The sequence below is a fragment of the Hakea prostrata genome, chromosome 1, assembly GCF_041222555.1.
Source record: "Hakea prostrata isolate BN-2017 chromosome 1, UWA_Hpros_2, whole genome shotgun sequence".
Lineage (NCBI taxonomy): Eukaryota > Viridiplantae > Streptophyta > Magnoliopsida > Proteales > Proteaceae > Hakea > Hakea prostrata.
This window is the reverse complement of record NC_142600.1, coordinates 4,175,218-4,201,800: the sequence shown is the minus strand read 5'-3', so window position 1 is coordinate 4,201,800 and position 26,583 is coordinate 4,175,218. Positions and strand designations below refer to the sequence as shown.

The window sequence follows — 26,583 nt, the reverse complement described above, 5'->3', positions numbered from 1 at the left end:
GATATCAAGGTTGTTTCTAAAGTATATTTATTTATTCTTTTGTAGTAAAATTCTCCTATTACTAATGAATTATATGGTCAAAAGTCAACATGCTTCAACACTATATGGATTTTTACGTCAGTTTCCATTAGTAGCGGATAGCATGTCGTGTCTTCTTGTGCCGCCAACTCAACAAAATGAAAATCTTGACTACCAAAACTTCATCCCGCTCAAATGTCAAATATTCATTATTGGCTTATTCTTTGCTTTAGTTATCCAACAAATAACTAGGAAAGCCATAGAAAGCCATTCACCAAAAAAGGAGGGGGGGGGGGCTGAAAGCTGTTTTTTTCTTGCAACATCCAAGTATATCTAGGAAAGTTGCTTTTATCTTGTCTACTTGTTACTATTGATTTTACTCATTGGAGAAAACATCATCTACTGTGTAGAGTAGTGCACGTAAATCCAAACAATAGGCTAAAAAAGCAAAAAAATTACAAGTCTACTTTGAACTTTTTAAATTCACCTTATTGTTTGGTATCTATATGCACTAATGTGCACAACAAAGGAATTTTGAATTCACGGAAGGTCTAAGATGTAGAATAAAGAAAAGCACTTTCCTAAAATGGGGGGGGGGGGGGGGAAGAGACTTAATTAATTCGAAGAAAATTATTATTTTTAGCGTATTAAAAACGATACAAGAGCATTTGACTTCAAACCTTATGAAGTCAAAGTTTCAAATAATAGTCATAGGGTACTCTTCTTCTCCCACTACTAGGAAATAAGATCCTTCCTCCATCACCAAAGAACCTCCTTCATCAGCTTTGCTGAAGTGGTCACAAGGGCTTAAAGCAAATTTGATTTTAGTTTTTTGCCCAGCATTCAAGTGCAAGGTCTGGAATCCAACCAAACTTTTCACTGGGCTACCATGTTCGGGCTTCGCCGTCCTTACATATAGCAACACTGTATGTTTGCCGGACATTGGCCCATGATTTGTAACTCCAATCACAGCCGAGAACGTCATTCTCTTACACAGCTCATTCCCCATGTCTGCCACTAAAACATAGCGGCCAAAATCTGATTTCTTTACTGCCTCGAGGTTGGCAGATTGGTTTAAGTAGAGCTTTTGTTTGGTAACATAAATGAACTCATAAGACTCCTTTGAGTAGCTTAGACCATAACCAAAATCAAACACTTTACTTCCTTGGTAGAATCTGTAAGTTCTTCCAGGAAAATTGGATGATGGGTCAGGTCGCATCCTCATATCCGTCATTGCTACTTTGGTGAATTCTTGCGGATACCAAGTGACAGGTAACTTTCCCCCTACATGACAGAAGAGATAGTTTAGCTCATTCATCTAATGAATCTCTTTAGTCAAATGGTGGAATAATTATATTCTTCTTATGCTGTTTATGTATTTGTATTGTTGGCAAACTTGAGGATTTATGTTTCTTTGCTAATCAGAATCGTCCTGCTATCCAAAGAAGAACATTGGTTAAGAAGATATACCTGGGTTATGGTCACCGAATATAATCTCAGCAAGTGCAACTCCACCAGCTTCACCTGGATAACCAGCCCACAAGATGCTTCCAATTGTCTTGTCATCCTTTGCAAATGAGATATCAACAGGACCACCACTTAGGATCACCAAGATCACTGGCTTTTTTGCAACTTTGGAAACACTGGTGATTAGAGTCTGTTGTTGTCCAGGGAGTACCAAGTCCATCCTATCCAGCTCCTCCCGCTCCTGATTTTGATCCAGACCCATGATCAAAATCACATAATCTGTTGTTTCTGCAAGATCCACTGCTTTATATATCGAAGCTGAAGAACATGCAACAGTGTTGCAACCCATTTCATACTGAGTGTTCTTGGCATATGACTGCAATGCTTGGAGTGGTGTAATTGATTTACATGGGGGAGAAGCATAGTTTCCAACTAGAGTTGTTGCATTGTTAGCATTTGGGCCAATAACGGCAAGAGAAATAGATTCCGTTTTTGGTAGTGGGAGTAGCTTATCAGAGTTCTTGAGCAGGACAATGCCATGACGAGCAGCGTCAAGAGCTAAATTCTGATGTTTCTTGGAGCAGACAATCTTGGGACCTAAATTGCCATAAGGTAGTTGCTTTGGGTCACCATTGAATAGTCCCAACCGCATTCTGACAGAGAAGAGGTTATGGAGAGCTCTATCTATATTAGATTCCTTAAGTTTTTTCTGTTCAATTGCTGATTTGGTGTGCTCCTTCAAATAGGAACCACAGTCAATATCCATTCCTGCAATCGTATTTGTCACTGGTTAGAGCACAAGACTAAAAAAGGAAAAGACTGCAGGAAGGAGAAAGAAATCGACACAGAGCTTAATTCCTTGTCATATTTGAAATCTGACCAATTGACTCATTAAACTCCTAATAGGTTAGAAGGATCTCTTTTTAAGTTATAAAATCTTTACAGATCCAGATGGTTGAAGCAACCAATTACATTGAGCAACACCAACACTGACCATTTTGGTCCAGTCCAGGTCCAACCTGAGATGTACAAAAACCACTAAACCAACCAGAATTAACCCGACTAACGGTTTAACATCCCGGTTGCATGGGAATACTAAAAAACCTGTTTGATATCCTATCAAACAGAAGCTAACATTAAGTCATAACTCATAAAATCCAAAATTATGGTGACCAAAGAGCCTTCTTAGTTACAAAATAACAACAAGAGATCATACCAGCTTTGAGAACAGCTGCCACCGCATCAGTTGGTTCTCTGGCATATCCTTGAACATCGTGGATGATCGCAACTGCATCACAGTCCGATACGATGTACCTGACCAAGACCAAACGCAAGAGACCATGTATACATTTAATCTGAAACTCCTCGAGAAAATTGATTTACAGGAACACTAATAATATTATTATTATTATTCAATGAAAGGAACAAGGTGGCGGTCATGGTTACCCATGAAAACCCCATTTTTCCCCGGCTGTTTTGATCAGTAGATTGCGATCTGCACAGCTTGGAACTCCATTAACGCGATTGTAAGCGCACATAATCCCGCTAGCTTTGCCATCTTTGACACATCTCTCAAATGGAGGTTGGTATGTATCTGCTAAATCCTGCAAAGATACCTGTAGGTGCAACGTGACCAAGTTCCAATTCGATGAGAAACTGTCCAAGAAAAGCTCGAAACTGAAAGTCATGGACTAGACGGAAAAAACCCATTAAAAGCAAATGTCTCATCGTAATACTTTTCTCTAATTTCAATGCAAAAAAGAAAGAAAAAAAAACCTCAACTCAAGAGATCAATTGAAAATGAAAGGATCCTTTTCTTTTCTTTTCTTCAGTTTAATACTTACTTTAGCATCGAAGCCAAATCGATGGTTGCCGTTCCAATTCTCCAAATCATAAGCAGTGAAGTGCTTACAACAAGCCGAAGCTTGGAGTCGACGATTGTGACCCATTTTTTGGGAGCGCCCACCTTTGAAAGAATCTCCTTGAAGGCCTCTGACGTAGGAAACAGCATACTTACCCGTTACAAGTGGATCTTCCCCTGGTGTCTCTTGCCCTCTTCCCCATCTTGGGTCTCTAAAGACATTGATGTTAGGTGCCCAGAACGTCATTCCTTTAGCTTGCCCTGCATTGTACATTGCTCGAGCCTCCCTTCCAGTAGCCTTCGCAAGATGAGAAACAGACACACACACAGAGTTAACCCAGTTAATTTGGTGAATAACGGTGAGAAGTAGAATTATTTAAAACAAGAGTGTAATTCATATATGGTCATCAGTAGTAGTAATAACTCACCCGTCCGATGCGATACCAGAGTTTGACGTCGAAGGAGGCAGCAGCGAGAATGACTTGAGGGAAGCTGGTGGCGGAGGTGATCGTTCCATTGAATCGCATACCCTTTCCTTTATAGGAAACGCCGTGTAATGACTCAGACCACCATTCATAAAGCGGAATTCCTAGTCTGGGAATCGCAGGAGCTGAATTCACGAGTTGGGGTATTTTCTCTTCTAAAGTGAGACGAGAGACGAGGTCTCGCGCTCTTTGCCTGATGGGTAGGGACACGTTGCAGAAGGGGAAGTCATTGTTGGGTGAACTGCATCCGAATGGAGGTTGCTTATCAGCAGCCACAATCACATTCACAGCTGTTAAGCCTAGGAATACCAGCAGCAGAAGTAGACGAATGAAGAAGAGAAGAGACTCTTCTTTGTCGACTCTCATCTTTCTCAACATCTCAAATGGTGATGGTGATGGGATATGAGTTCCTAGCCTCTCTTGCTCTGCTCACTCCTCACTCCTCACTCCCTCCACACTACTCAAGTAAAAGGGGAGGGAAAGAACAAGCTACATGAAAACGCTAGACTGGGTTGGTCTTTTATAAGTTGTTGGTTCTCAGATGCTCGCATGCAAGGGACCGGTCAGAAGGATGACGTGACTGGTGGGATAGATGTACGTGAAGATAAGATTGCACCTTCTTACCAAAGGAAAAATAAAATGCCAAAAACTTGGCCTCTGCCACCCTGGTTTTTTCTTACCATTTCTTGAAATTCACAGATTGTTGTGTATACAAGATTCAATGATTATTATTAAGATCAAGATAAATATAGAATTATCGACCAAAAAAGATTAATATAGAATTATATTGTTTGTTCGAATCTATTCATCATATTTTTCTTTTCTTTTCTTTCTCTCACGTCGGCTAATCTCAATCTCTGAATGACTGTAAATTGACAAGGCAATGAGGATGAGGTTGTGGTTATAAAGAAGAAATTCCTTTGCAATCCATTTGATTTTCGTGTTTGCTATACACAGAAAGTTTAGGGTCAAATAAATGATTTTCTTGATAAGAATTGTCAAGTAAATTATTTGATATGAAGGTTGTTTCTTAGGTATATATTTTTATTTTTAGAGGGTAATGATTCTCGAATTACTCAACTCTGATAAAGAAAACGTACCAATGACTTCGATGCTCAAAAAGTGTATTGGATCAGCTTTCATGAGTAGCAATAGCATGTTGTGTGTTCATCTCCCACCAACCCGACCCAATGCTCCTCATCAGATCTCAAAAGATCTAGGCTGTCATGAGCAATATACATGCATGATTTGATAGAATTATTACTTCCTTTCTCCCATTAGTGAGTTTGTAGTTGATCATACAATCCTTCATTCCATCATGACATGTAAGGTGTTGTAAGTGACTCCATCTCTATCACATTGTTACTGTAATTATTGTCCAATATTGCATCCCGTGAGGAAACTGGATACTTTACCTTTGCAAGTGAGGAATGTCTTGTATTTATCTTTCCAAAATGTGTTTGTTAAGGACTGATTTTGTGACTTTATAAATTTTGAATTCCTTAAATGTGGTGTAGACTATTACATATACAACAAGGAGTGTCAAATTCGTGACTTCTGCAATAAGAAGTGTCGATCATTACTCTCAGAGCAATTATTCTATGGTAAATAAGCAAAATATATATATATATATATATATATATACATTGACACTTTTAATGTGAGTCATCAAATATACTCGTGATGTGGGGCAAGCATCTAACGGTAGCATGACTGCAATCGAACAAAAGTAAAAAAATATATACAAAAATCCCACTCTTTCATGGCATATTTAGGAAGGTGGGAGGTTCCTCTTGAGTTTATCTTATTGATACTCTGAGATAGAATTCCCTTTTAAATATATAGTGGAAAGACATTAAAAGAGCACAATTCTATTTGATATGGTTGATTAAAATAAGGTAGGGTCTAACTTGAATTCTTTGAATTGGGAGAGATATCAGTTTCTTACTAGGTTACCTATAGTCTCGTGTCAATACTTTCATATCTAATCTGCCATGTTTTATCATTTTGGTTTTTGTTTTAACCATAAACTCGACCTGTAACGTACGAGTAATAGGTTCAATTTAGTTACTTGCTCAATCAACTTAGATCTCGCTAAGATTTGACACAAATCGCATGAGATCGATTAGCTTCTTGTAAATCTTTTGGACATTATCATGTGACTGCAGTTTTAATGGTTCAAAACATGATTTGACACACTTGGCGAGTATCATCTTTTCCGAACATCACAAATTATGATGAGATATCTCAGTTGCTCTGTTCACAATTCTTTTTTTTTTTTAGGGGGGGCAAATTACATATGGACTCCTTGAATTTGCAATCAATTAAATTTATTACTCATGAAAGAAAATAAATTACAAATACCTCGTTACTTCTCCTATCATCATTTAGTTTTACTATTTAACAATAAGGGAGTATTTATAATTAATTTCTTCTCAAAAATAATAGATATAATTGATTAAAGATTTTGGGACCTATATGTAATTTGAACTCTGCTCACTCGATCCTCATTGCTTGGTCTTTATAAATAGTTGATTCTCACGTCCTCGCAAGTGACGGGTAAGAAGGATGACGTGATTGGTGGGATAGATTTCTAAGATGAAATCACAATTTCTTACCTAGAAAAAAGAATCGGGAAAAGTGGGTCAGCGAAAAACTAGATTTTACGATTTTTATCTTTTGTAATTAATTTGTTACCATTTCTTGAAATTTACGGATAATTGTTGAGATTAATAAAGAGTTACACTATTTCTTTATAATCTATTTATTATATTTTCTTTTCTTTCTCTCACGTTGCTTATAGTCTCAATCTTGAAATAACTATAAATTGACAAACAAGGGAGTAAATGGAATAATCAAAATCTGCATTTGAATTCACATTCATATCCATTCAGGGGTATTCAAATTAGTCTGTTTATTAATAAAATGTGGATAAGGTATTACCCTTTTGACCATTTATTATTCGTCCAATAAAATTATCGGATTAAATAACTTTTTTGAATTTGTTTTCTTGTTTTTATAATATTTTTTTTACTTGAGATATGTTAACGCCCTTTTAGATTTTTCACAAAAATAAATACAAAGGAAAACCAATTGTGAAGAAATTCAAGAAAATCTAAGACTATAATGGGTAGAGAAAAGGAAAATTACTAAAATCTTAAATTTCAAACTTAATACACATAAATAAAATGGTAAATATGTCAATAGGTAGTCGAAAACTCGTATTCAATTTGTATTCATACTTATTTAGTAAAAATCTTTTTAAAAAATTAATATCCAAATATCATCCAAACCCAGCTAAATCCGTCCAAAAGCCGATAACATATTATTAGAATCTGTCCAAAAACAATAGGATACGGATATATTACCACCACTATCTGATCCATCTGCATCCCATCTGACAAAGAAGAAATACATTTGCTTTTTTTTTTTTTTTTTTTTTTTTTTGGTAAAGGAAGAAATACATTTGCAATCCATTGATTTTCATGTTTACTATATAAAGAAAGTCAATTATTATCAAATAAATGATTTTTTCGTAAGAAATGTCAAGTAACTCATTTGATACCAAGGTTTGTTTGTTATCTGGGTTTGGATCTTTAAGGAGAAATCTTCCAATGAGTGCTTAAAGAAAAGGAAGTCGGGGTATGTCATCAACAGAAACTCTAATCCTCTTATCGCAAGCTTATAAGGGGGTTCACATCCCTAGAAGCATGGAGGGGACTGGTAATGGCTCTATCTTCAGAAAGGGTTGATGCCAATCTAAGGGAGGAGGTTAATTCAACTGTACTTTAATAATTCATAGAAGAGATGGACAAGTAAGTAGATTCCAGAACTTCAAATTTTGAAACAAATTTTTTTTTTTGGTTAATACTAGAGCGGTAAACACGTTACCAACAAAAGGGGCCGTACAAAGCAATTTGCATGAGAAAGGGATTCTCAGAATTTGAATTATGGGAAAACTTGGAGTCTACCACAAATATAATTGAGAGGCCAACGTGGAGGCTTGTCCACATGTGGAAGGTGAGTTGGGCATTGATAAAGTGTCTTATGATTTAAGGGTTGATCTAATGGTTTGGTTGGATGATATAGTGAGACCAAGACGTTCTTATACAAATTATTTAATTAATCGAGGGGGAAAAATTAGGGCAACTTAGTGTACAAGGGTGAAAGAATTAGCCTCACTTAGTATCTATATGTCTAAATGAAGACATGGAGATCCCAAATAGTAATCAATGGGAGATTGCTTTTAAAGCAATAACAAACAAAAGTTGATTAACTTGATGGAGAGGGAAAACAATGGAATGCACAACAAAATTTAGATCATTGGCTATTCTGAAAGGAAAATGAGTTTTTTATTTTAAATTATTTTAGGTTGATATTCTTGTAAAGGTGAGGGGGTAGAACTATAGAAGTGTAGAAGGCAGAGATCACTACTCTGAAAATATAGTTTAATACAAATAACCTTTTAAAGGGAGAGAGAGAGAGAGAGAGATAAAAAGAATGAAACCCTGGAATTCTGACTCCTCAGTCTCGCCGATGTGACTGGAGAAAAACACTTTCCTAAAATAAAATCAAGGGGAAAAAAACACTTAATTATTTCCGTGAAAATTATTAGCATATTAAAACAATAAAAGAACATTTGGTTCCAAACCTTATGAAGCCAAAGTTTCAAATAATAGTTATAGGGTACTCTTCTTCTCCCACTACTAGGAAATTAGATCCTTCCTCCATCACCAAAGAACCACCTTCATTAGCTCTGCTGAAGTGGTCACAAGGGCTTAAAGCAAATTTGATTTCATTTTTTTGCCCAGCATTCAAGTGCAAGGTCTGGAATCCAACCAAACTTTTTACTGGGCTACCATGTTGGAGCTTTGCATTCCTTAGATATAGCAACACTGTATGTTTACCCGGCATTGGCCCATGATTTGTAACCCCAATCACAGTCAAGAACCTCATTCTCTTACACAGCTCATTCCCCATCTCTGCCACAAAAACGTAGCGGCCAGCATCTGATTTCTGAATTGCCTCAGGTTTGGCAGATTGGTTTAAGTAGAACTTTTGTTTGGTTATAGAGATGAACTCATAAGACTGCTTTGAGTAGCTAAGGCCATAACCAAAATCGAACACCTTACTTCCTTGGTAGAATCTGTAAGTTCTTCCAGGATAATTGGATGCTGGGTCAGGTCGCATCCTCATATCTGTCATTGCTACTTTGGTGAATTCTTGTGGATACCAAGTGACAGGTAACTTTCCCCCTACATGACAAAAGATATAGGTCAGCTCATTCATCTGATGAATCTCTTGAATCAAATGGTGTAATAACTGTTTTCTTCTTCTTCTGTTTATGCATTTTTATTGTTGATGGACTTGAGGATTTTATGGTTCTTTGCTAATCGAATCGTCCTGCTATCCAAAGAAGAACATTGGTTAAGAAGATATACCTGGGTTATGGTCTCCAAATATAATCTCGGCGAGTGCAACTCCACCAGCTTCACCTGGATAACCAGCCCACAAGATGCTTCCAATTGTCTTATCATGCTTTGCAAATGAGATATCAACAGGACCACCACTAAGGAGCACCAAGATCACTGGCTTTTTTGCAACTTTGGAAACACTGGTGATTAGAGTCTGTTGTTGTCCAGGGAGTACCAAGTCCATCCTATCCAACTCCTCCCGTTCCTGAGTTAGATCCAGACCCATAATCAGAATCACGTAATCTGCTGTTTTTGCAAGTTGTACAGCCTTATCTATCGAAACTGAAGAACATGCAACAGAGTCGCAACCCATTTCATACTGAGTGTTCTTGGCATAGGACTGCAATGCTTGGAGTGGTGTAATTGATTTACATGGAGCAGAAGCATAGTTTCCAACTAGAGTTGTTGCATTGTTTGCATTTGGGCCAATAACAACAAGAGAAATAGATTCAGTTTTTGGAAGTGGGAGTAGCTTATCAGAGTTCTTTAGCAGGACAATGCCATGACGAGCAGCGTCAAGGGCTAGATCCTGGTGTTCCCGGGAGCATACATTTTCAGGACCTATATCGCCGTAAGGTAGTTGTTTTGGGTCACCATTGAATAGTCCCAACCGCATTCTGACAGAGAAGAGGTTATGGAGAGCTCTATCTATATTAGATTCCTTAATTTTTTTCTGTTCAATTGCTGATTTGGTGTGTTCCTTCAAATAGGAACCACAGTTGACATCCATTCCTGCAATCGCATTTTTCACTAGTTAGAGCACAAGACAACAACAAAAATGAAAAGAATGCAGGAAGGAGAAAGAAATCGACACAGAGCTTCCTTGTCATATTTAAAACCGACCAATTGACGACTCATTAAGAGAATCTCTGTTCACACTACATGAGTCATAAAATCCACGCAATTCCGAAAGCAGAAAAATACGATTTGAATTCGTGTTCAAAATTGTGGTGAACCCGACCAAAAAGCCCTCTTTAATTATTAATTAGTAACAAATAACAACAAGAGATTGACAAAATACCAGCTTTGAGAACAGCTGCTACCGCATCAGCTGGTTCTTTGGCATATCCTTGAACATCGTGGATGATCGAAACCGCATCACAGTCCGATGCGATGTACCTGATCAGACGCAAAAGTGACCATACTCTCTCTCTCTCTCTCTATATTTTTAATCTGAAACTCCTCTTGGAAATAGATTTGCAGGAATACTAAAATATTAATTATTCAATGAAAGGGACAAGCTAGGTTACCCATGAAAACCCCATTGTCGTCCTGCTGTTTCGATCAGTAGATTGCGATCTGCACAGTTTGGAACTCCATTCACACGATTATAAGCGCACATAATCCCGCTAGCTTTGCCGTCTTTGACACATCTCTCAAATGGTGGTTGGTATGTATCTGCTAAATCCTGCAACGATACCTGTGCAACGTGTTGACCAAGTTCCAATTCGATGAGAAAAAGAGAAGAGGAATACGAGCAGCAGAAGTTGAAGAATGAAGAAGAGAAGAGGCTCTTCTTTGTCGACTCTCATCTTTCTGAACATCTCAAATGGTGATGGTGATGGGATATGAGTTCCTAGCCTCTCTTGCTCTGCTCACTCCTCACTACTCAAGTAAAAAGGGAGACTCGGAAAGGAAAAGCTACATGAAAACGCTAGACTGGGTTGGTCTTCCATTATAAGTAGTTGGTTCTGACGTGACTGGCGATGTCAAGATAAGATTGCACCTTCTTACCAAAGATAAAATAAAATGCCAAAAAACAATTGGCCACTGCCACCCTGATTCTTTCTGAATCTTACAATTTCTTGAAAATTCACAGATGGTTGTGTATACAATATTCAATGATTATCATTAAGATCCAGATAAATATAGAATTATCGACTAAAAAAGATTAATATAGAATTATATTGTTTGTTAAAATCAATTCTATCATAGTTTTCTTTTGTTTTTTTCTCTCACGTCGGTTAATCTCTATTTCCGAATGACTGTAAATATTGTCCAATATTGCATCCTCTTAGGAAACTAATACTTTACCTGTCCTATTTCTTTCTTCCAAAATGTGTTTATTAAAAGTTGATTTTGTGACTTTATAAATTTTGAAATCTTTAGATGTGGTGAAGACTATTAAATATACCATAGAGAGCGTCAAACTCGTGATTTCTTCAATAACAAATGTCAATCATTACTATCCTGAGCAACTTTTCTAAGGTAAATAAGTAAAATATATATTTACAAATACATTGGCACTTTTGATGTGAGTTGTTAAATATACTCGTGATGATGGGGCAAACATCTAATCGTATCATGAATGCAAATCAAACTAAGCGAAAAAAAATTAAAAATAAAATAAAATCTCATTCTTTCATGGCATGTTTAAGAAAGTAGCAGGTTCATCTTGTTGATACTCATAGATAGGGTTCACTCTTAAATATATTGTGGAAATATATTAGAGAAGCACAATCCTATTGGATATGGTTGATTGAAATACTATTGGGTAGGGTCTAACTTGAATTTAAATTAGATTACCAACAAAAAAAAAAAAACTTGAATTCGGATTTCATTATGGATATCAATTTCTTACTAGGTTAATTACCCCTGTAGTCTTATCTCAGTATTTTAATAACCAATTAATCCATTGTGATTTATCGTTTTTTCCATAAACCCTCAACTTGAACAGAAACATATGAGTACTAGATTCAATTTAGTGGTCAATCAACTAGATCTAGCTAAGACACAGATTATATTAGGTCTATGTGCTTCTTGTAAATCTTTTGGACATTATCATGTGACTCAGTTTTAATGGTTGACAACATGATTTGACATACTTGGTGAGTTCCTAGATCATTGTAGAGCTTCCTTTATTTGTCAACAAAAAATTGTAGGGTGTATTTAGATGATTAGGGTTCTTTATATTTACTACAAGTTGATGTTACGAAAGTGTGATGTCAAACAATGCAATGGAGAGTAGGGTTTCCGTGGATTAGAAGACCATGATATCATCCCCTATATGCCAAGGAAGCACCATACAACTTAAGGCCATTTTAGGTCTCCTATAAACAACTCTAATGGCCATGAGTTATCGGAATCACTTAAGCCGAGCAAGTATGGAGCTTCTTGAAAGGATATTTCAATTTTTATCAGATGCATCCGGTATCTCGAAAGATATTTTGGAAAGCAGTGACGAAAAACACTACAGAATGGTGATTCAAATAAGTTCTTCATAATAATCATCAAAGCTTCTACGATCAACATTAAAGAAATTAACAATGCTTTTACTTCTAAAACAGGTAGGTCACTTGAGATCCTAATGTTGAGGGTTTTCAACCACAAAGTCAGCCATAATAGTAGTAATACCATCAACGAGGCTACAAGCTTAGTTGCTGAATTTCTGGTTGCATTTCTTAAACATAATTGATAAAATCTGTTACCTATGCACGTCTAAACTTATATCTGTAAGCCGGCAGCTCTAGTGAAAAATGAAATACAAGTTATTGGGTGAATCGCATCCGAACCATTGGGAAAACGGACAAGCAAAGAGACTCTTTGTTGGTTCTCACGTCCTCGCAAGTGACCGGTAAGAAGGATGACGTCATTGGTGGGATTGTCGTCAAGATGAGATTACAATTTCTCACCCAAAAAAAAAAGTCAGAAAAAGTCGGTCAACGACACCCTGGATTTATATGATTTTTATCCTTCATAATTAATTTTGTTAGGACATGTTTGGTTAGATCTATGAAGTTATAATTCATAAATTAACTCTTTGGTTAACCTGTATATGTGGAATGAAATTTGTCAATTCATTATGAAAAACTGTTTAATAGATGTGATTTTTGTATATGCGCCAACCTTTAAAGCTTTTATAGTGGAGCATAAATTTACATATTCACGTTTTTAGTGTAAAAAAATGAATCTTTAGATTTCATGAATCTATGAATTTTTACAACCAAACGGGTATAAATCTCGCATTTATGAATCCAAATATTTGAAATCTCTGGATTCATATAACCAAACTAGCCTTTACCATTTCTTGAAATTTACAGATAATTGTTGACATTAACAAAGAATTATATTATTTCTTTATAATCTACTCATTATGCTTTCCTTTCTTTCTCCCACATTGCTTACTCTCAATCTCGAAATAGCTCTAAATTGACAAACAGGGGTATAAATAAATAACCAAAATTTGCATGTGAATTTGCATCCATATCCGTTTAGGAGTATCTTAATCAGTCCTTTTATTAATTGGATGCCAATAAAATGATCGGATTAAATTATTTTTTGGATTTATTTTCTTGTTTTTATAATTAAAAAAAAAATTACTTGACATATGATAACACTCTTCTATATTTTCTACTAAAATAAATACAAAGGAAAATAAATAGTGAAGAAAATTATTAACGTATAAAAAACAATTCAAGAGCATTTGGCTCCAAATCTTATGAAGTCAAAGTTTCAAATAACAGTTATAGGGTATTGTTCTTCTCCCACTACTAGGAAATAAGATCCTTCCTCCATCACCAAAGAACCACCTTCATTAGCTCTGCTGAAGTGGTCACAAGGGCTTAAAGCAAATTTGATTTTAGTTTTTTGCCCAGCATTCAAGTGCAAGGTCTGGAATCCAATCAAACTTTTCATTGGGCTACCATGTTGGAGCTTCGCGTTCCTTGCATATAGCAACACTGTATGTTTACCTGACATTGGCCCATGATTTGTAACCCCAATCACAGCTTGAAATGTCATTCTCTCACACAGCTCATTCCCCATCTCTGCCACAAAAACGTAGCGTCCAAAATCTGATTTCCGAATTGCCTCAGGGTTGGCAGATTGGTTTAAGTAGAACTTTTGTTTGGTTATAGAGATGAACTCATAAGACTGCTTTGAGTAGCTAAGGCCATAACCAAAATCGAACACCTTACTTCCTTGGTAGAATCTGTAAGTTCTTCCAGGATAATTGGATGCTGGGTCAGGTCGCATCCTCATATCTGTCATTGCTACTTTGGTGAATTCTTGTGGATACCAAGTGACAGGTAACTTTCCCCCTACATGACAGAAGATATAGGTCAGCTCATTCATCTGATGAATCTCTTAAGTCAAATGGTGTAATAATTGTTTTCTTCTTCTACTGTTTATGTATTTTTATTGTTGACAAACTTAAGGGTTTTATGTTTCTTTGCTAATCAGAATTGTTCTGCTATCCAAAGTAGAACACTGGTTAATAAGTGTACCTGGGTTATGGTCTCCGAATATAATCTCGGCAAGCGCAACTCCACCAGCTTCACCTGGATAGCCAGCCCACAAGATGCTTCCAATTGTCTTGTCATCCTTTGCAAATGAGATATCAATAGGACCACCACTTAGGAGCACCAAGATTACTGGCTTTTTTGCAGCTGTGGAAACATTGGTGATTAGACTTTGTTGCTGTCCAGGGAGTACCAAGTCTGCCCTATCCGCCGCCTCCCTCTCCTGAGTTTGATCCAAACCCATGAACAGAATCACGTAATCTGCTGTTTTTGCAAGTTGTACTGTCTTATCTATCGAAACTGAAGAACATGCAACAGAGTCGCAACCCATTTCATATTGAGTGTTCTTGGCATAGGACTGCAATGCTTGGAGTGGTGTAATTGATTTACATGGAGGAGCAGCATAGTTTCCAACTAGAGTTGTTGCATTATTAGCATTTGGGCCAATAATGGCAAGAGAAATAGATCTTGTTTTTGGCAGTGGGAGTAGCTTATTAGAGTTCTTTAGCAGGACAATGCCATGACGGGCAACGTCAAGAGCTAGATCCTGATGTTCCTGGGAGCACACATTTTCGGGACCTATATCGCCGTAAGGCAGTTGCTTTGGGTCACCATTGAATAGTCCCAACCGCATTCTGATAGAGAAGAGGTTATGGAGAGCTCTATCTATATAAGCTTCTGAAATTTTTTTCTGTTCAATTGCTGATTTGGTGTGTTCCTTCAAATAGTGACCACAGTCAACATCCAACCCTGCAATCATGTTTTTCAGAGTTATACGGCTACCACAACAAAATCCAAGAAAAAAAGAAAAAGGAAAAGCAGGAAATACAAAAAGTAGAAAGAAATCAACCAGTTGGCTCATTAAATTCATAATAGTTTTTGAATATTTATTTTAGGTTTCAAATTCTTTAAAGATCTAGATTGTGGACGGACAAATTAGATCGACCAACACCCACCATATATGTTGGTCTAGTTCTGGTCCAACCTGAGACGTACAAAAACCTGTAAACCAACCAAAATCAACCCTATTGATAGCTTTACACCTCAATTGCATTGGAATACTAAGAATCCTTTAATAACTCACCAAGTCCTTAAGAAAACATCAAAAAGTTTTTATATTTTTCAGAAGTAGAAACACTTTTCTACTTCTTCTTTTTTATAATTATTTTTCTTGCGTTGAGAATGTTTCTTAAAACTAAAACGCTATAAGTAAGATTTTTAGCAAGTTCTTATGAATAGTATATCAAATTTTATGAATACCCCTACGTACGTAACACCTACAATTTAACTTAACTTGTGCCAAACTTTTATTTCAGAAATATAACCGTAATTATTAAGATTGTTTGTTGAAGCATAGATTTTTATAAGTTTTAATTTATGTTTAAAAAAACACTGATATAAACAGTTTTATCCTACAATTTTTCGTCATAATTTTACTTTTCAAAACAAGAAACACCCAAGAAGTTTTTTTTTTTGGTAGCGTATGATTTAGTGACACCATGCAGAGCTACATTTAAGAACATACCAGCTTTGAGAACAGCTGCTACCGCATCCTCTGGTTCTTTGACATATCCTTGTTTATCGTGGATGAACGAGACGGCACCACAGTCCGATACGATGTACCTGATAAAACGCAAGAGACATCATATATATAAGTTAATCTGAAACTTCTAGATTGACGGAGTAGATTTACAGGAAGTCAGGAACAAGGTGGTGTTCGTGGTTACCCCTGGAAACCCCATTGTTTTCCGACTGTTTCGGTTAGTAGATTGGAATTTGCACAGTTTGGTACTCCATTAATACGATTATAAGCACACATAATCCCGCTAGCTTTGCCATCTTTGACACAGCTCTGGAATGGAGGTTGGTATGTATCTGCTAAATCCTGCAACGATACCTGTGTAACGCGACCAAGTTCCGATTTTAATGCCGTTACAAACTTGAAAAGGCGAAACCCCTACAATACATTGTTTCATCGATTTAATGGTGTACACTTTTTTCTAATTTCAATGCACAAGTCAAATAAAATTAAAAAAAATAAACCCTCAAGAGATAAATTGAATTAAAAGTGAAAGCTTTTTTTTTCGTCAGTTAAATTAATACTTACTTTAGCATCGAAGGTATATCGTTCGGTGCCGTTCCAATTTTCCAAATCATAAGCAGTGAAGTGCTTACAACAAGCCGAAGCTTGGAGTTGTTGATTAATACCCAAGAGAGAGCCACCTTCGAGAGAATCCCCTTGAAGGCCTTTCACGTACGAAACAGCGTAATTTCCAGCTACAACTGGATCTTCCCCTGGTGTCTCTTGCCCTCTTCCCCATCTTGGGTCTCTGAAGATATTAATGTTGGGTGCCCAGAAAGTCATTCCATTAGCTTGCCCTGCATTATACATTGCTCGAGCTTCCATTCCAATAGCCTTAATTAGAATGCAGATCGATGTCGTCGACACAAACACAGTTAACCCAGTTAATTAATTTGGTGAATCTAGAATTAATTATTTAAAACAACAGAGTATAATATATCACATCCTCAAGCTTCAGTAGTAAGTAGTAACTCACCCGTCCGATTCGATACCAGAGATTGGCGTCGAAGGAGGCAGCAGTGAGGATGACTTGAGGGAAGCTGGTGGCGGAGGTGATAGGTCCAGTGAAATTGATACCCTTTGTCGAACCGGAAAGGCCGTGTAAGGACTCGGACCACCATTGATAATGGGGAATTCCTAGTCGAGGAATCGCAGGAGCTGAATTCACGAGTTGGGGTATCTTCTCGTCTAACGTGAGACGAGAGACGAGGTCTCGCACTCTTTCGTTGATGGGTAGGGATACCTTGCAGAAGGGGAAGTTATTGTTGGGTGAACCACATCCGAATGGAGGTTGTTGCTGCTGAGCCCCAATCACATTCACACCAGTCAAGGCGAGGAATACTAGCAGATAAGGAACGAACAAGAAAAGAGACTCTCTCACTCTGTCGTCGAGTCTCATCTTGCTGAACATCGCAAATGATGATGGTGATGGCCTGGATTTCTCAGTTCCTCTCTTCCTCTCTAGCTCACTCCATGCTGCATGGAAAAGCTGGGCTGGCTTTGGTCCTTATAACAAGTGACTGGGTAAGAACGATGACGTGATTGCTAGAATATATCCCATGAAAAAACGAAAGGAAAAAAAGAAAGATAAGATTGCACTTTATTACCGAATAAAAATAGCAAAAAAATTGGTCACCATCACCCTCGATTTTTTTCCTTTGTAAGTATAATAATTTCTTATCTTTCACTTATGTCTAACAATATTTTCTTCCCTTTATCGGGGAGTAAATTTTTTTGTCACATAATACCTATTAGGGCCTGTTCGGTTACATGAATCCACAAATTATATTCGATTAGTTGTAAAAATCTCTAGATTCATGAAATCTAGATATTCACATTTTTACACTAAAAACATGAATCTGTAGATTTATGGGTAAGGGGTGAAATCCAGAGATTTCAAAAAAGCTATACATTTGCATATTCATAAAGATCACGTCAATCAAATAGTTTTTTTTTTTGGATGAATCCACAAATTTCATTTCACAACCAAACATCTAATTTTATAAATTATAATTTCATAGATTTGAAATTTCCAAACTCATGTAACCAAACATGCCCAAAATGATTGGGTATTCAGTTTCATAGTGGTGAGTGAGTCATTGCGTGTAAATGTAAAAATTACGGATGAGAATGTGATTATTTAAAAGGAATTTATTTGCTTTTAAATGTTTTTGGAAAAAGGAATTCATTTGCAGGGATCCTCCATTGATTTTGTTTTTATCATGTAAGAGAATATTATTATAAAAACAAAAGTTGTGTTTATCATGTAAGAGATTATCATTATAAAAAATAAAAAAAAAAAGAGAGAGATTATCAGTTTTAAAAAGGGTCAATTATTAGATAAATTATTGTTTTTTCTTTTTAAGAATTGCCAACTAAATTATTTGATATCAAGGCGTGTATATAGTTGTTTTTTGTGGGTAAAGATTCTCAAATTACTAAGTTTGATAGAGAATGTGTACTAATGAGTTTCATGCTCAAGAAGTCAAAATGATTTAGTTGAATTATTATTTCTTTTGTCTGTCAGTAGGCTTAGCTTTTCATCGTGATGGTGATCATACAATCCTTCATTCGATCACTCGTCAGTCTCATGTTCACAGGAGATATTTACCACGGCAGCCGTGGTTAGATGCATCGTTAAGGTTGTTGTGGGATCATTCTGTGTTAGTTGGATATATCATAGGAATGCTTTGCAAATTGAGGCAGAAATGAATAGAGGAACCCTCCCATTTGGCAATTCCAACTAATTTCATAGAAGGAATGGAAGATGAGAAAACAAACAAAAGATGGAGAACAGCGGTGGAAATCGACTAGAGGTTCTACAAGTATTCGTGACTTGTAGGTTCTCTAGAAGAAGAAGAACTGATGAAGGAAGAGACCTGACTAACGTTTCAAATCTCTAGGTTAAAAAGAATGACAGTTATTTAGAGTGGGGCTCAGGCATTTTTAATCGATTGACTGACTTGACCTCACCATCTCACAAATTAAATTAAATATTAATAACAAAACTATCATGTATCTCTATTGCAATCACACTTACTCTAATTATTGTCACAATATTAGATCCATAAGGAAGTTGGATTTTGTACCTGGCAGGAGGATCTCCCAAGAAAAGAAAGGGAAAAAGAAAAAAAAAATACTAATAGAATGAGGTTGGCAGAGAAGAAATACTTCAAACCTTTGAATCTTTCTCTAAAAGAAGAAAAAAACAAATCTAAAATGGTCAAGTGTATATAAGCGATTGATTTTGTAAATTTATATATTAAACCGTGACAGAATTGTTGGATTGGTAATGATCAACACTTCTTAGTAGATAGGTTGTGTGAGTTTGTTCTTGCTGATGGTACACGTTATATCCCTATTCCTTATATAAAAAGCTCTTCAAGGTTTTCATTATATATGTATTTTTACAATTCTGATTGTCTTTAGGACTCTTGTGGATTGAAATATTTCGCTCTAATACATTCCCGTTATCTTATCTATACAAGGTAAATTAAGTTACATTTATATTTTAATCCCACATTAGAAAAAGAGCTGATGATCCTATAACGATATAAAGAGTAATTGCTCCTACATGGGACATGTTTCAAACAAAAAGCATAGACCAAATGCCAAATGTCTCGCACACATTTTCCTCTAAAATCCTTTATGAAAACTTGATGGGTTATTGATAGCGGAAAGTATACTCTTTTTACTTCACTTTCTAGTTTCTTTTGATTCCACTATCAATAACCCTTTGAGTTTTCCATAAAAGAATTTTAGAGGAATATGTGTGCAAGACACTTTGTGTAAACAAACCGATCTCTTTAAAGAGTACTAAATAAATTCAAAATCTTATTAGAAATCTAACATATTAGATATCAATGTATAAACATAAAAAACAAACTATCATATTAACAAAGTTAATAAACCAACGTAATTACAACGAAGTTATAACGGTTTGCTTTGGGTAGTGATTCGATGCATTTAGTTTGGTTTAATGGGCGACTAATATATTGGACTAAACCACCCCAAAACCATTTGGTCTTTGGAAAAATCTCCCAATTAATGATGTTCATTGAATCCTATCATTCGTTTGACACTTATTTGAAAATTTATCCAAAAAAAATCAAAACCCGCCTTAGCGCATCCGTCTAAAAAAGTCCCGATTTGATTCTATCGGGGCTATAATGGGCTAATTCGGTTTGGCGAAAAATTTGACACCGCTACCAAAAAAAGAAATGGCATAATTAATTGTACTTGTATTAAAGCATATGCAAGGTTTCAGAAAATAAATATATACCGTACCTAAAAATAAATAAATAAATAAATAAACCTCCGCTCGCCGCAGCACCAGACGCACCAATTCCTCCACTGCTGGGAATTTACACATAAGAATCCAACATTCCCCCAACAGACCAGATTGATTTAAAGGGGCCGATAGTGCGGTCCTCAGGGATACATAAGGGTATTTTTGTCATTCAATAAAAGTTGCTTTTCACCGAAAACGGGTTTAGTGGTTCACACTCGCGTTTTTCTTCATCTCTCTCTTCTCTCACAGTCTCTCCTCTTTAGCTGAGCCTGACCTGACAGCGCCACTGCTGCGAGGATTTACTTGTTTTTAATGGTTTAACGCGCTCTCCTTTTCTCGCACCCAGTGAGAGGCTGAGAGCTCCATTGCTGGAATTGTGTTGGCACAGAAGAAAGACAAGGGAGTTGGAGTGGGACGCACAGGGTCTTTGAACTTGGAAAACCAAAGACAAGAAGCGCTGACTGGGCTAGCAAGCAAGCAAGCGAATGCGATGGAAACCTATTTCGCTTTTGGCTTTTGACAATCCCCCCCATTCCCATTCTCTTCGCTTTTATTTTTAGCTAAAGGAAGAGAGAGAAACTCTAAAGCTGTCAAGCTGATACTTCATGACCACATTACGATGTCCTTCCCAGAATCGCCTGCTCCAGATTCCCCCTCACTTCCTTCTCTCTCTCCCCCCCTCTGTTCCTGCTGTGCTGTGCCCCTTTCTGCAACTCTATAGTTTCTAACCAGGAAATAGACTTGGCTTCAGGGACCGCACTTCGTTTTCTTCATTGATTCAGCTTGTCTATTTTCGGTAACAGATTCATTACTGCTCAGCTACTTTGCTGAAGAGCACGAGGGTCTCAGCTTAATCTCCTCTGCTTCACACCCAGCACATCAGACTTTGCAAAGCTACGATACGCAGCTATCCATCCGTTTGCATTGATTATTTATGTCCCGTAACTTTTTCTGGGTTGGGTTTCTGTAGATGAATGTCGTCCAGCTGGGGTCTCTTTTCCCACCCTTTTGATTTGTTTGAGTAATTGCCTCCTTCGGTACAGAGTCAAGGGTCGAAGAAACTTGAGTCGTCGTTTGCGGAGTTTGGTTACGATTGACTGGCCCTCAATCTTCAGCATTTCAACATTTCGACATTTCGAGTTTGAGGGAAGCAACCACGACACACGGCAGTTAAAAAGCGGCAATTTAAGGGGAAGTTTCGAACATGGACTTCGTTTACTGAAGTGGGGTTCTGCAAGTGCGAGATGGGTTCTTCAAGCTCTAAAAGCGATAAGAACGAGGCGCTTCGGCTCTGTAAAGAGCGGAAGAGATTTATCAAGCAAGCAATCGATTCAAGGTGTTCTCTTGCGGCCGCTCACCTCTGCTATGTTCAATCTCTCCGAAACATTGGCATTGCTCTTCGCCGATATGCAGAGTCCGAGGTATCGATGGAATCATCCCTGTCTACTTCTGCAACTGAACTTGATAAAACTCCTTCTCATTCCTCTTACCCTTCTCCATCTCCTTCCCACATTGCTGAGACTTTAGATTCACCACTACACAACGAAAGTCCCTTTTCACCTCCAGTCTCCAACTTGAGTTACATGAGACTGGGACGAACGGCTCCAGTCTCTGTTAGTATTAATCCGTCCTTGAATGGTTTTTCGGAGGACGAGCCCATAAGCTTCCCCCCACCACCACCTCCCCCGCCTCCCGGGGTTAGCTTTTCGTGGGACTATTTTAATCCTGGTGATGAAGCAGAGAGCTTTAGGTTTATGGCTGAGACTGGAATAGATAGGAATTTCTACATGTCTGAGTTGAAACAATCCAGGGGGGAGGAAGTTGTTCCTTTTATTGATGAAGAGGAGACATCGGAGAAGGCTGATTCAAAAATGAACGGTGAAATCTGTACAGGACCAATAATGCCAGGAATTGAACAGAGGAGACAAACTACTTGTGGTGTTTCAGGCACCCCATCACAAAGTCAGTCTACCGGCAAATTGGCAATGCAAAATGCAGGATCCTTAAATGGTATTACCTCGGAAGCACAACCAATAGAGCCAGAGAAAGGGTTATGTCCAGATAGGGAGGATCCTTCTGAGTTCATCACCCACAGAGCTAAGGATTTTCTGTCGAGCATAAAAGATATTGAGCATCGTTTCCTCAGAGCATCTGATTCTGGCAAGGAGGTCGCTAGAATGCTTGAAGCAAATAAAATCCGTCTCAGTTGTTATGAGCCCAAAGGTATTCCACCAAGTTTTCGTATAGGCTAATTTTGTTTTACTGCTGAAAGAATATGTTCCTTTGGATTTTTATTTATTTATTTTTTGGGATACCGTTGAGTTACATTTACTATATCTTTTCTAATTACAATTAAACATTTACCATATCTTTTCTAATTACAATTAAACATTTACCATATCTTTTCTAATTACAATTAAATGGATGTGCAGGAAATTCACCTCATTCTATCCTTACGGCAGCATTTGATCTAGCTTGTTGCTGGCGTGAAAACACATTTATCACTAATGGTATGTCTTCATTGACAAATAGACAGAAGATCTTCCATTAACCATAGTCCTGCGACATTTTCTTTTTATTTTTGTTTTCTTTGCCCCGATCAAATTATATTTCTTGCTCATTAGGATTAATAATGCTCTAGAATTTTACTACTTATGAGTTGTTTTTGCACAGTATTAGTGTCTATTGGTACCATAAGGACGGTTAACGGATGCAAACAATGTCAGAAAAATGCTTCTTTTATATTTCATTTGGCCTCTTAATGTCATGATGTTTGTGTAGGAACCACAGGGCATACAACAAAAGTTATTACATGGAACCGGTTGATATCATCTCAATCATCGTCATCTAGGAATCCTCTTGCAATGGCATCAAAAGATGACATTGATGACAGTGGGAGTGAAGCCCTCGAAGAGTTTTGCATGATCTCAGGTAGCCATTCCTCGACCTTAGACCGGCTGTATGCATGGGAGAGGAAACTCTATGATGAAGTTAAGGTACTTGATTTGATACATCCAGTCCACAAGTTATTCCATTTTTTGTTTAGTTCTTCTGGGTGCACTTCAATTGGCTACTTTATGTCATTTCCTTGTGCAAAGAGCTCTGCTCACCAAGGGGACTGTCTACTTTAGTAAACAATGTGTCGCAGATGTGAACAGATGGAAATGATAACAGAAGTATATAAATGGCTCGTAATGTAAAATTCGCCATGAATATAGGTCCACAGTATTTGTCAAAATGATCATTGGTGTGTGACAAACAAAAAGAAGTATATAACAAATAAGTTCCATGACCAAACCATTGCAAATGCTTCTTGAAATCTAAGGATAATTGGTATCTTTTTTCTTCTTTTTACCCCATTTTCTTCTTTATGGGTGTGTGGTGGGTAATTGGCTTGCAGTGGTTTTTTTTTTGTTGGGGGGGAAGTAGTTGATTTTAGTCAATAACCCTTGAAACAAACACTGGGGGCAATGACATGACTGAATTGAATAGTGGGATTTTCTGTTTCATACAGTATGCTGCATTGTCTATTTCTGATTTTCTCCTAACTATATTGCTCTAGAATATCACCTAAATTGTAGTATTGCAATTACATTTGGCAAGCACCCCTACTCAAGTATAAGACTTCTGTCTGCCTGGTGGCAGTTTAGTTGTTGCTCATGTTTCCTTTAGTTACATGGTGAATTCCATCTGAAAATTATAACACCACCACATGAAGCAGGGTAAGTTTGTGGCAATCACACTTAGAAATGGAAGTAATCATACATCCATATCCTGTCAAATTTTTTTTGATTGTCTTAGATTTGGAAAGAGAAGCATTTCATCTATATCAATTTTTTCCTTAAGTTGCAACTAATAGAAACTTGACCTCTAAATTATTTGGACTCTCAAGTCTTAGAAGCGTAATACTAAGATTATACCTGGAGTAAAATTGCAAAATACCTGAGCTGAAAATAAAAAAAAGATACCCTCCACGAAATAGCTACTTGAAAACCCCATTATCACCCAGTCTCCCAAGTTGACTCCACTTCTTCACATTGGTGTCAAATTAAAATTAGAGCCATGCAGTTTACAATGCTTCCTTTTGTATGCTTTTAGGGGCTGAATTGTTACCCATCATCACCTTTGCTTCTACCTACCCAATAACAGGGTATTGCTATCTCAACCCTACATGGGTAAAATTAGGAGGGAAAATCACTAAATGGTGGGTCATGGTTGAAATGGCTTATACATTTTGACATGTAGACATTCCAAGGGTGCTCTTTCTGTCAACCTGGTTGAACTGGCCCTGTTATCTCTTCACTCAATAGAAACAAGAAACTAACCAATTTGTGAAGTGATTACATCTTGGAAACCATTTCACACCCCCCCCCCCCCCCAAAAAAAAACACACCTAGTCTTTATCCTGAATTTTTTGAGGGTTCCAAATAAAATCTTCCTCCTTTCCGTGCAATTCTTACTATATTGGGATTAAGAAAGTTGGTTGCATGAGTACTTGATCCTAATTCTGCTGGTCTCCAAAGCCATTGCTAAAATCATTGTAGAATATCTTGAGGTTTGTGGCCTTTGTTGTGGTGTACAAATGATTGAACCCCCCATCCCGTTTTCACTTTGATCAACATTATTTACACCATGAAAGTGAACATAAGCAAGTTTACCTCTTTGTCCTTTGTAGGCTAGTGAATCCATCAAGAAGGTGTATGATCAGAAGTGTGACCAGCTCAGGCACCAATTTGCGAGAGATATGAGCCCCAAAGTGATTGACACAACTCGGGCAGTTGTAAAGGATCTTCATTCACGAATTAGAGTGGCTATACATGCAGTTGATTCAATAGCAAAGCGAATTGAGAAATTGAGAGACGAGGAGTTGCAACCACAGCTTGTAGAGCTGATACAGGGGTAAAGTTGATTCTCTTTTCATCTTGAGCTTTTGTTCATAAGTTGATTTCTCTTATTTCTATTGCTTTTCAAACCAACTGCATTTAGTTATTATAGATTGGACATCTATGAGATGTGTATCTAATTATAACAAAAATCAGATTCATGACTGGTGGGCCCTGCACAGATTGATCCGGATGTGGAAAGCGATGCTTGAATGCCACCATGCTCAGTATATCACAATTTCACTTGCCTACCATTCAAAGAACTCAACACCGGGGCCTGGTCGAGGAGATTCTCACAGACAGGTGTTGGCTCACCTCCAACATGAGATCGAGTGCTTTGGCTCAAGCTTTGTGGACTGGATTGAAGCTCACAGATCTTATGTAGAAGCTCTCAATGGATGGCTCCAGAACTGCATTTTGCTACCTCAAGAGCGCTCCAGGGTGAGGAGAGGCTTCTGCCCTCGTCGGGATCTGGCCCCACCGATTTTTGTTCTGTGTCTTGACTGGTCAGCTAAGATCAAGGCCTTGCCATCTGGAGAGCTTACTGATGCCATCAAAGCCTTAGCATCTGACGTGCACAATTCAATAGAGCAGCAAGTGGAGGATCAACAAAAGAAAAAAGAGCTGCAGGGTTCAGATAACAGTGGTGGATCAGAAAATAGAGAGTCTGAGAGGCATGAAAATAATTCAAACCTCAGCTGCATTCACTCAGGTTTAATGAAGGCACTTGACCGTCTGACTAAGTTTGCAGAGAATTCCCTGAAAATGTATGAAGACATCAGAAAGGAAAGTGATGCAGCAAGGATAGCATATACTAATTGCAGGACTTTTTGACTATGGAAGGGTGTTGTAATTAAGTTATAGGGGCAACAGACTTGTGAGAATTATTTGAATAAAGTAAGGGTTGATTTCTAGGATGTTTCTAAACTGAAATTTGAAAAGATAAAAGAGATCCATCTTTTGGTAGGACCATAGGAATCTGTAAAATTTTGTGATTAATAAAGTTCATTGAGGTTTTATTCCCCTTCAATTTTACCCCTAGAAACTGTATTCCTTTTCTTCCTAAGTTCTCTATTGCTTAGAAGTTCTCTATTGCTTAGTTATTACATGGCAACAGTCAAGAGTATTTCGTATTATATCATTAGTAACTTTAATTCATATTCTCGCTAGCTCATACTAAATTCGCTAGTGGAGTTGAGGGACAAATCCAGGATGGAGTTCTGTCTCCTGTGATCTTCTCTTTTTAGTTCATTCCCCAGCTTCTCTACACTGGGCGACTCAT

General features: G+C 37.4%; 4 protein-coding genes across 5 annotated transcripts; 1 reads left to right on the top strand and 3 right to left on the bottom strand.

Annotated features, from left to right (window-relative positions):
• Positions 1-715: 715 nt before the first annotated feature.
• Positions 716-4,224, bottom strand: LOC149026792 (putative beta-D-xylosidase 7). The gene is made up of 6 exons (XM_089145814.1): positions 3,775-4,224; positions 3,330-3,644; positions 2,932-3,101; positions 2,702-2,799; positions 1,489-2,253; positions 716-1,302 (listed from the first exon to the last, which is right to left on the bottom strand). The coding sequence occupies exons 1-6, from the start codon at positions 4,207-4,209 to the stop codon at positions 716-718; spliced, it is 2,370 nt and encodes a 789-aa protein (XP_089001940.1). The 5' UTR covers positions 4,210-4,224.
• Positions 4,225-8,499: 4,275 nt separating this feature from the next.
• On the bottom strand, positions 8,500-10,035 carry LOC149026791 (putative beta-D-xylosidase 7). The gene is made up of 2 exons (XM_089145803.1): positions 9,273-10,035; positions 8,500-9,086 (listed from the first exon to the last, which is right to left on the bottom strand). Exons 1-2 carry the CDS (start codon positions 10,033-10,035, stop codon positions 8,500-8,502), a joined length of 1,350 nt encoding a protein of 449 aa, XP_089001929.1.
• A 3,722-nt stretch (positions 10,036-13,757) lies between these two features.
• LOC149026790 (putative beta-D-xylosidase 7) lies at positions 13,758-17,538 on the bottom strand. Its single transcript, XM_089153646.1, has 6 exons — positions 17,104-17,538; positions 16,653-16,961; positions 16,273-16,442; positions 16,071-16,168; positions 14,531-15,295; positions 13,758-14,344 (listed from the first exon to the last, which is right to left on the bottom strand). Exons 1-6 carry the CDS (start codon positions 17,536-17,538, stop codon positions 13,758-13,760), a joined length of 2,364 nt encoding a protein of 787 aa, XP_089009772.1.
• A 3,126-nt stretch (positions 17,539-20,664) lies between these two features.
• On the top strand, positions 20,665-26,315 carry LOC149026789 (bZIP transcription factor, putative (DUF630 and DUF632)). Of its 2 annotated transcripts, none has more exons than XM_089156249.1 (5): positions 20,665-22,641; positions 22,851-22,928; positions 23,200-23,414; positions 25,094-25,317; positions 25,484-26,315. In XM_089156249.1, the coding sequence occupies exons 1-5, from the start codon at positions 21,663-21,665 to the stop codon at positions 26,133-26,135; spliced, it is 2,148 nt and encodes a 715-aa protein (XP_089012375.1). In that variant the 5' UTR covers positions 20,665-21,662; the 3' UTR covers positions 26,136-26,315. The 2 variants fall into 2 exon arrangements, with proteins under 2 accessions (XP_089012375.1, XP_089012383.1); XM_089156257.1 differs by having other exon boundaries at positions 25,458-25,572.
• Positions 26,316-26,583: the final 268 nt, after the last annotated feature.

Coding starts and splice junctions, on each gene's coding strand:
- LOC149026792 (XM_089145814.1), bottom strand. CDS start 4,209: ATGTTGAGAAAGATGAGAGTCGACAAAGAAGAGTCTCTTCTCTTCTTC. Junction 2,800..2,931: donor GAAAAATGGGGTTTTCATGG/GTAACCATGACC, acceptor GGTCTTGGTCAG/GTACATCGTATCGGACTGTG. Junction 2,254..2,701: donor GGCAGCTGTTCTCAAAGCTG/GTATGATCTCTT, acceptor ATACGATTGCAG/GAATGGATATTGACTGTGGT.
- LOC149026791 (XM_089145803.1), bottom strand. CDS start 10,035: ATGGATGTCAACTGTGGTTCCTATTTGAAGGAACACACCAAATCAGCA. Junction 9,087..9,272: donor ATTTGGAGACCATAACCCAG/GTATATCTTCTT, acceptor TTTGTCATGTAG/GGGGAAAGTTACCTGTCACT.
- LOC149026790 (XM_089153646.1), bottom strand. CDS start 17,538: ATGTTCAGCAAGATGAGACTCGACGACAGAGTGAGAGAGTCTCTTTTC. Junction 15,296..16,070: donor AGCAGCTGTTCTCAAAGCTG/GTATGTTCTTAA, acceptor ACATGATTGCAG/GGTTGGATGTTGACTGTGGT. Junction 14,345..14,530: donor ATTCGGAGACCATAACCCAG/GTACACTTATTA, acceptor TCTGTCATGTAG/GGGGAAAGTTACCTGTCACT.
- LOC149026789 (XM_089156249.1), top strand. CDS start 21,663: ATGGGTTCTTCAAGCTCTAAAAGCGATAAGAACGAGGCGCTTCGGCTC. Junction 22,929..23,199: donor AAACACATTTATCACTAATG/GTATGTCTTCAT, acceptor ATGTTTGTGTAG/GAACCACAGGGCATACAACA. Junction 25,318..25,483: donor CTTGTAGAGCTGATACAGGG/GTAAAGTTGATT, acceptor GGCCCTGCACAG/ATTGATCCGGATGTGGAAAG.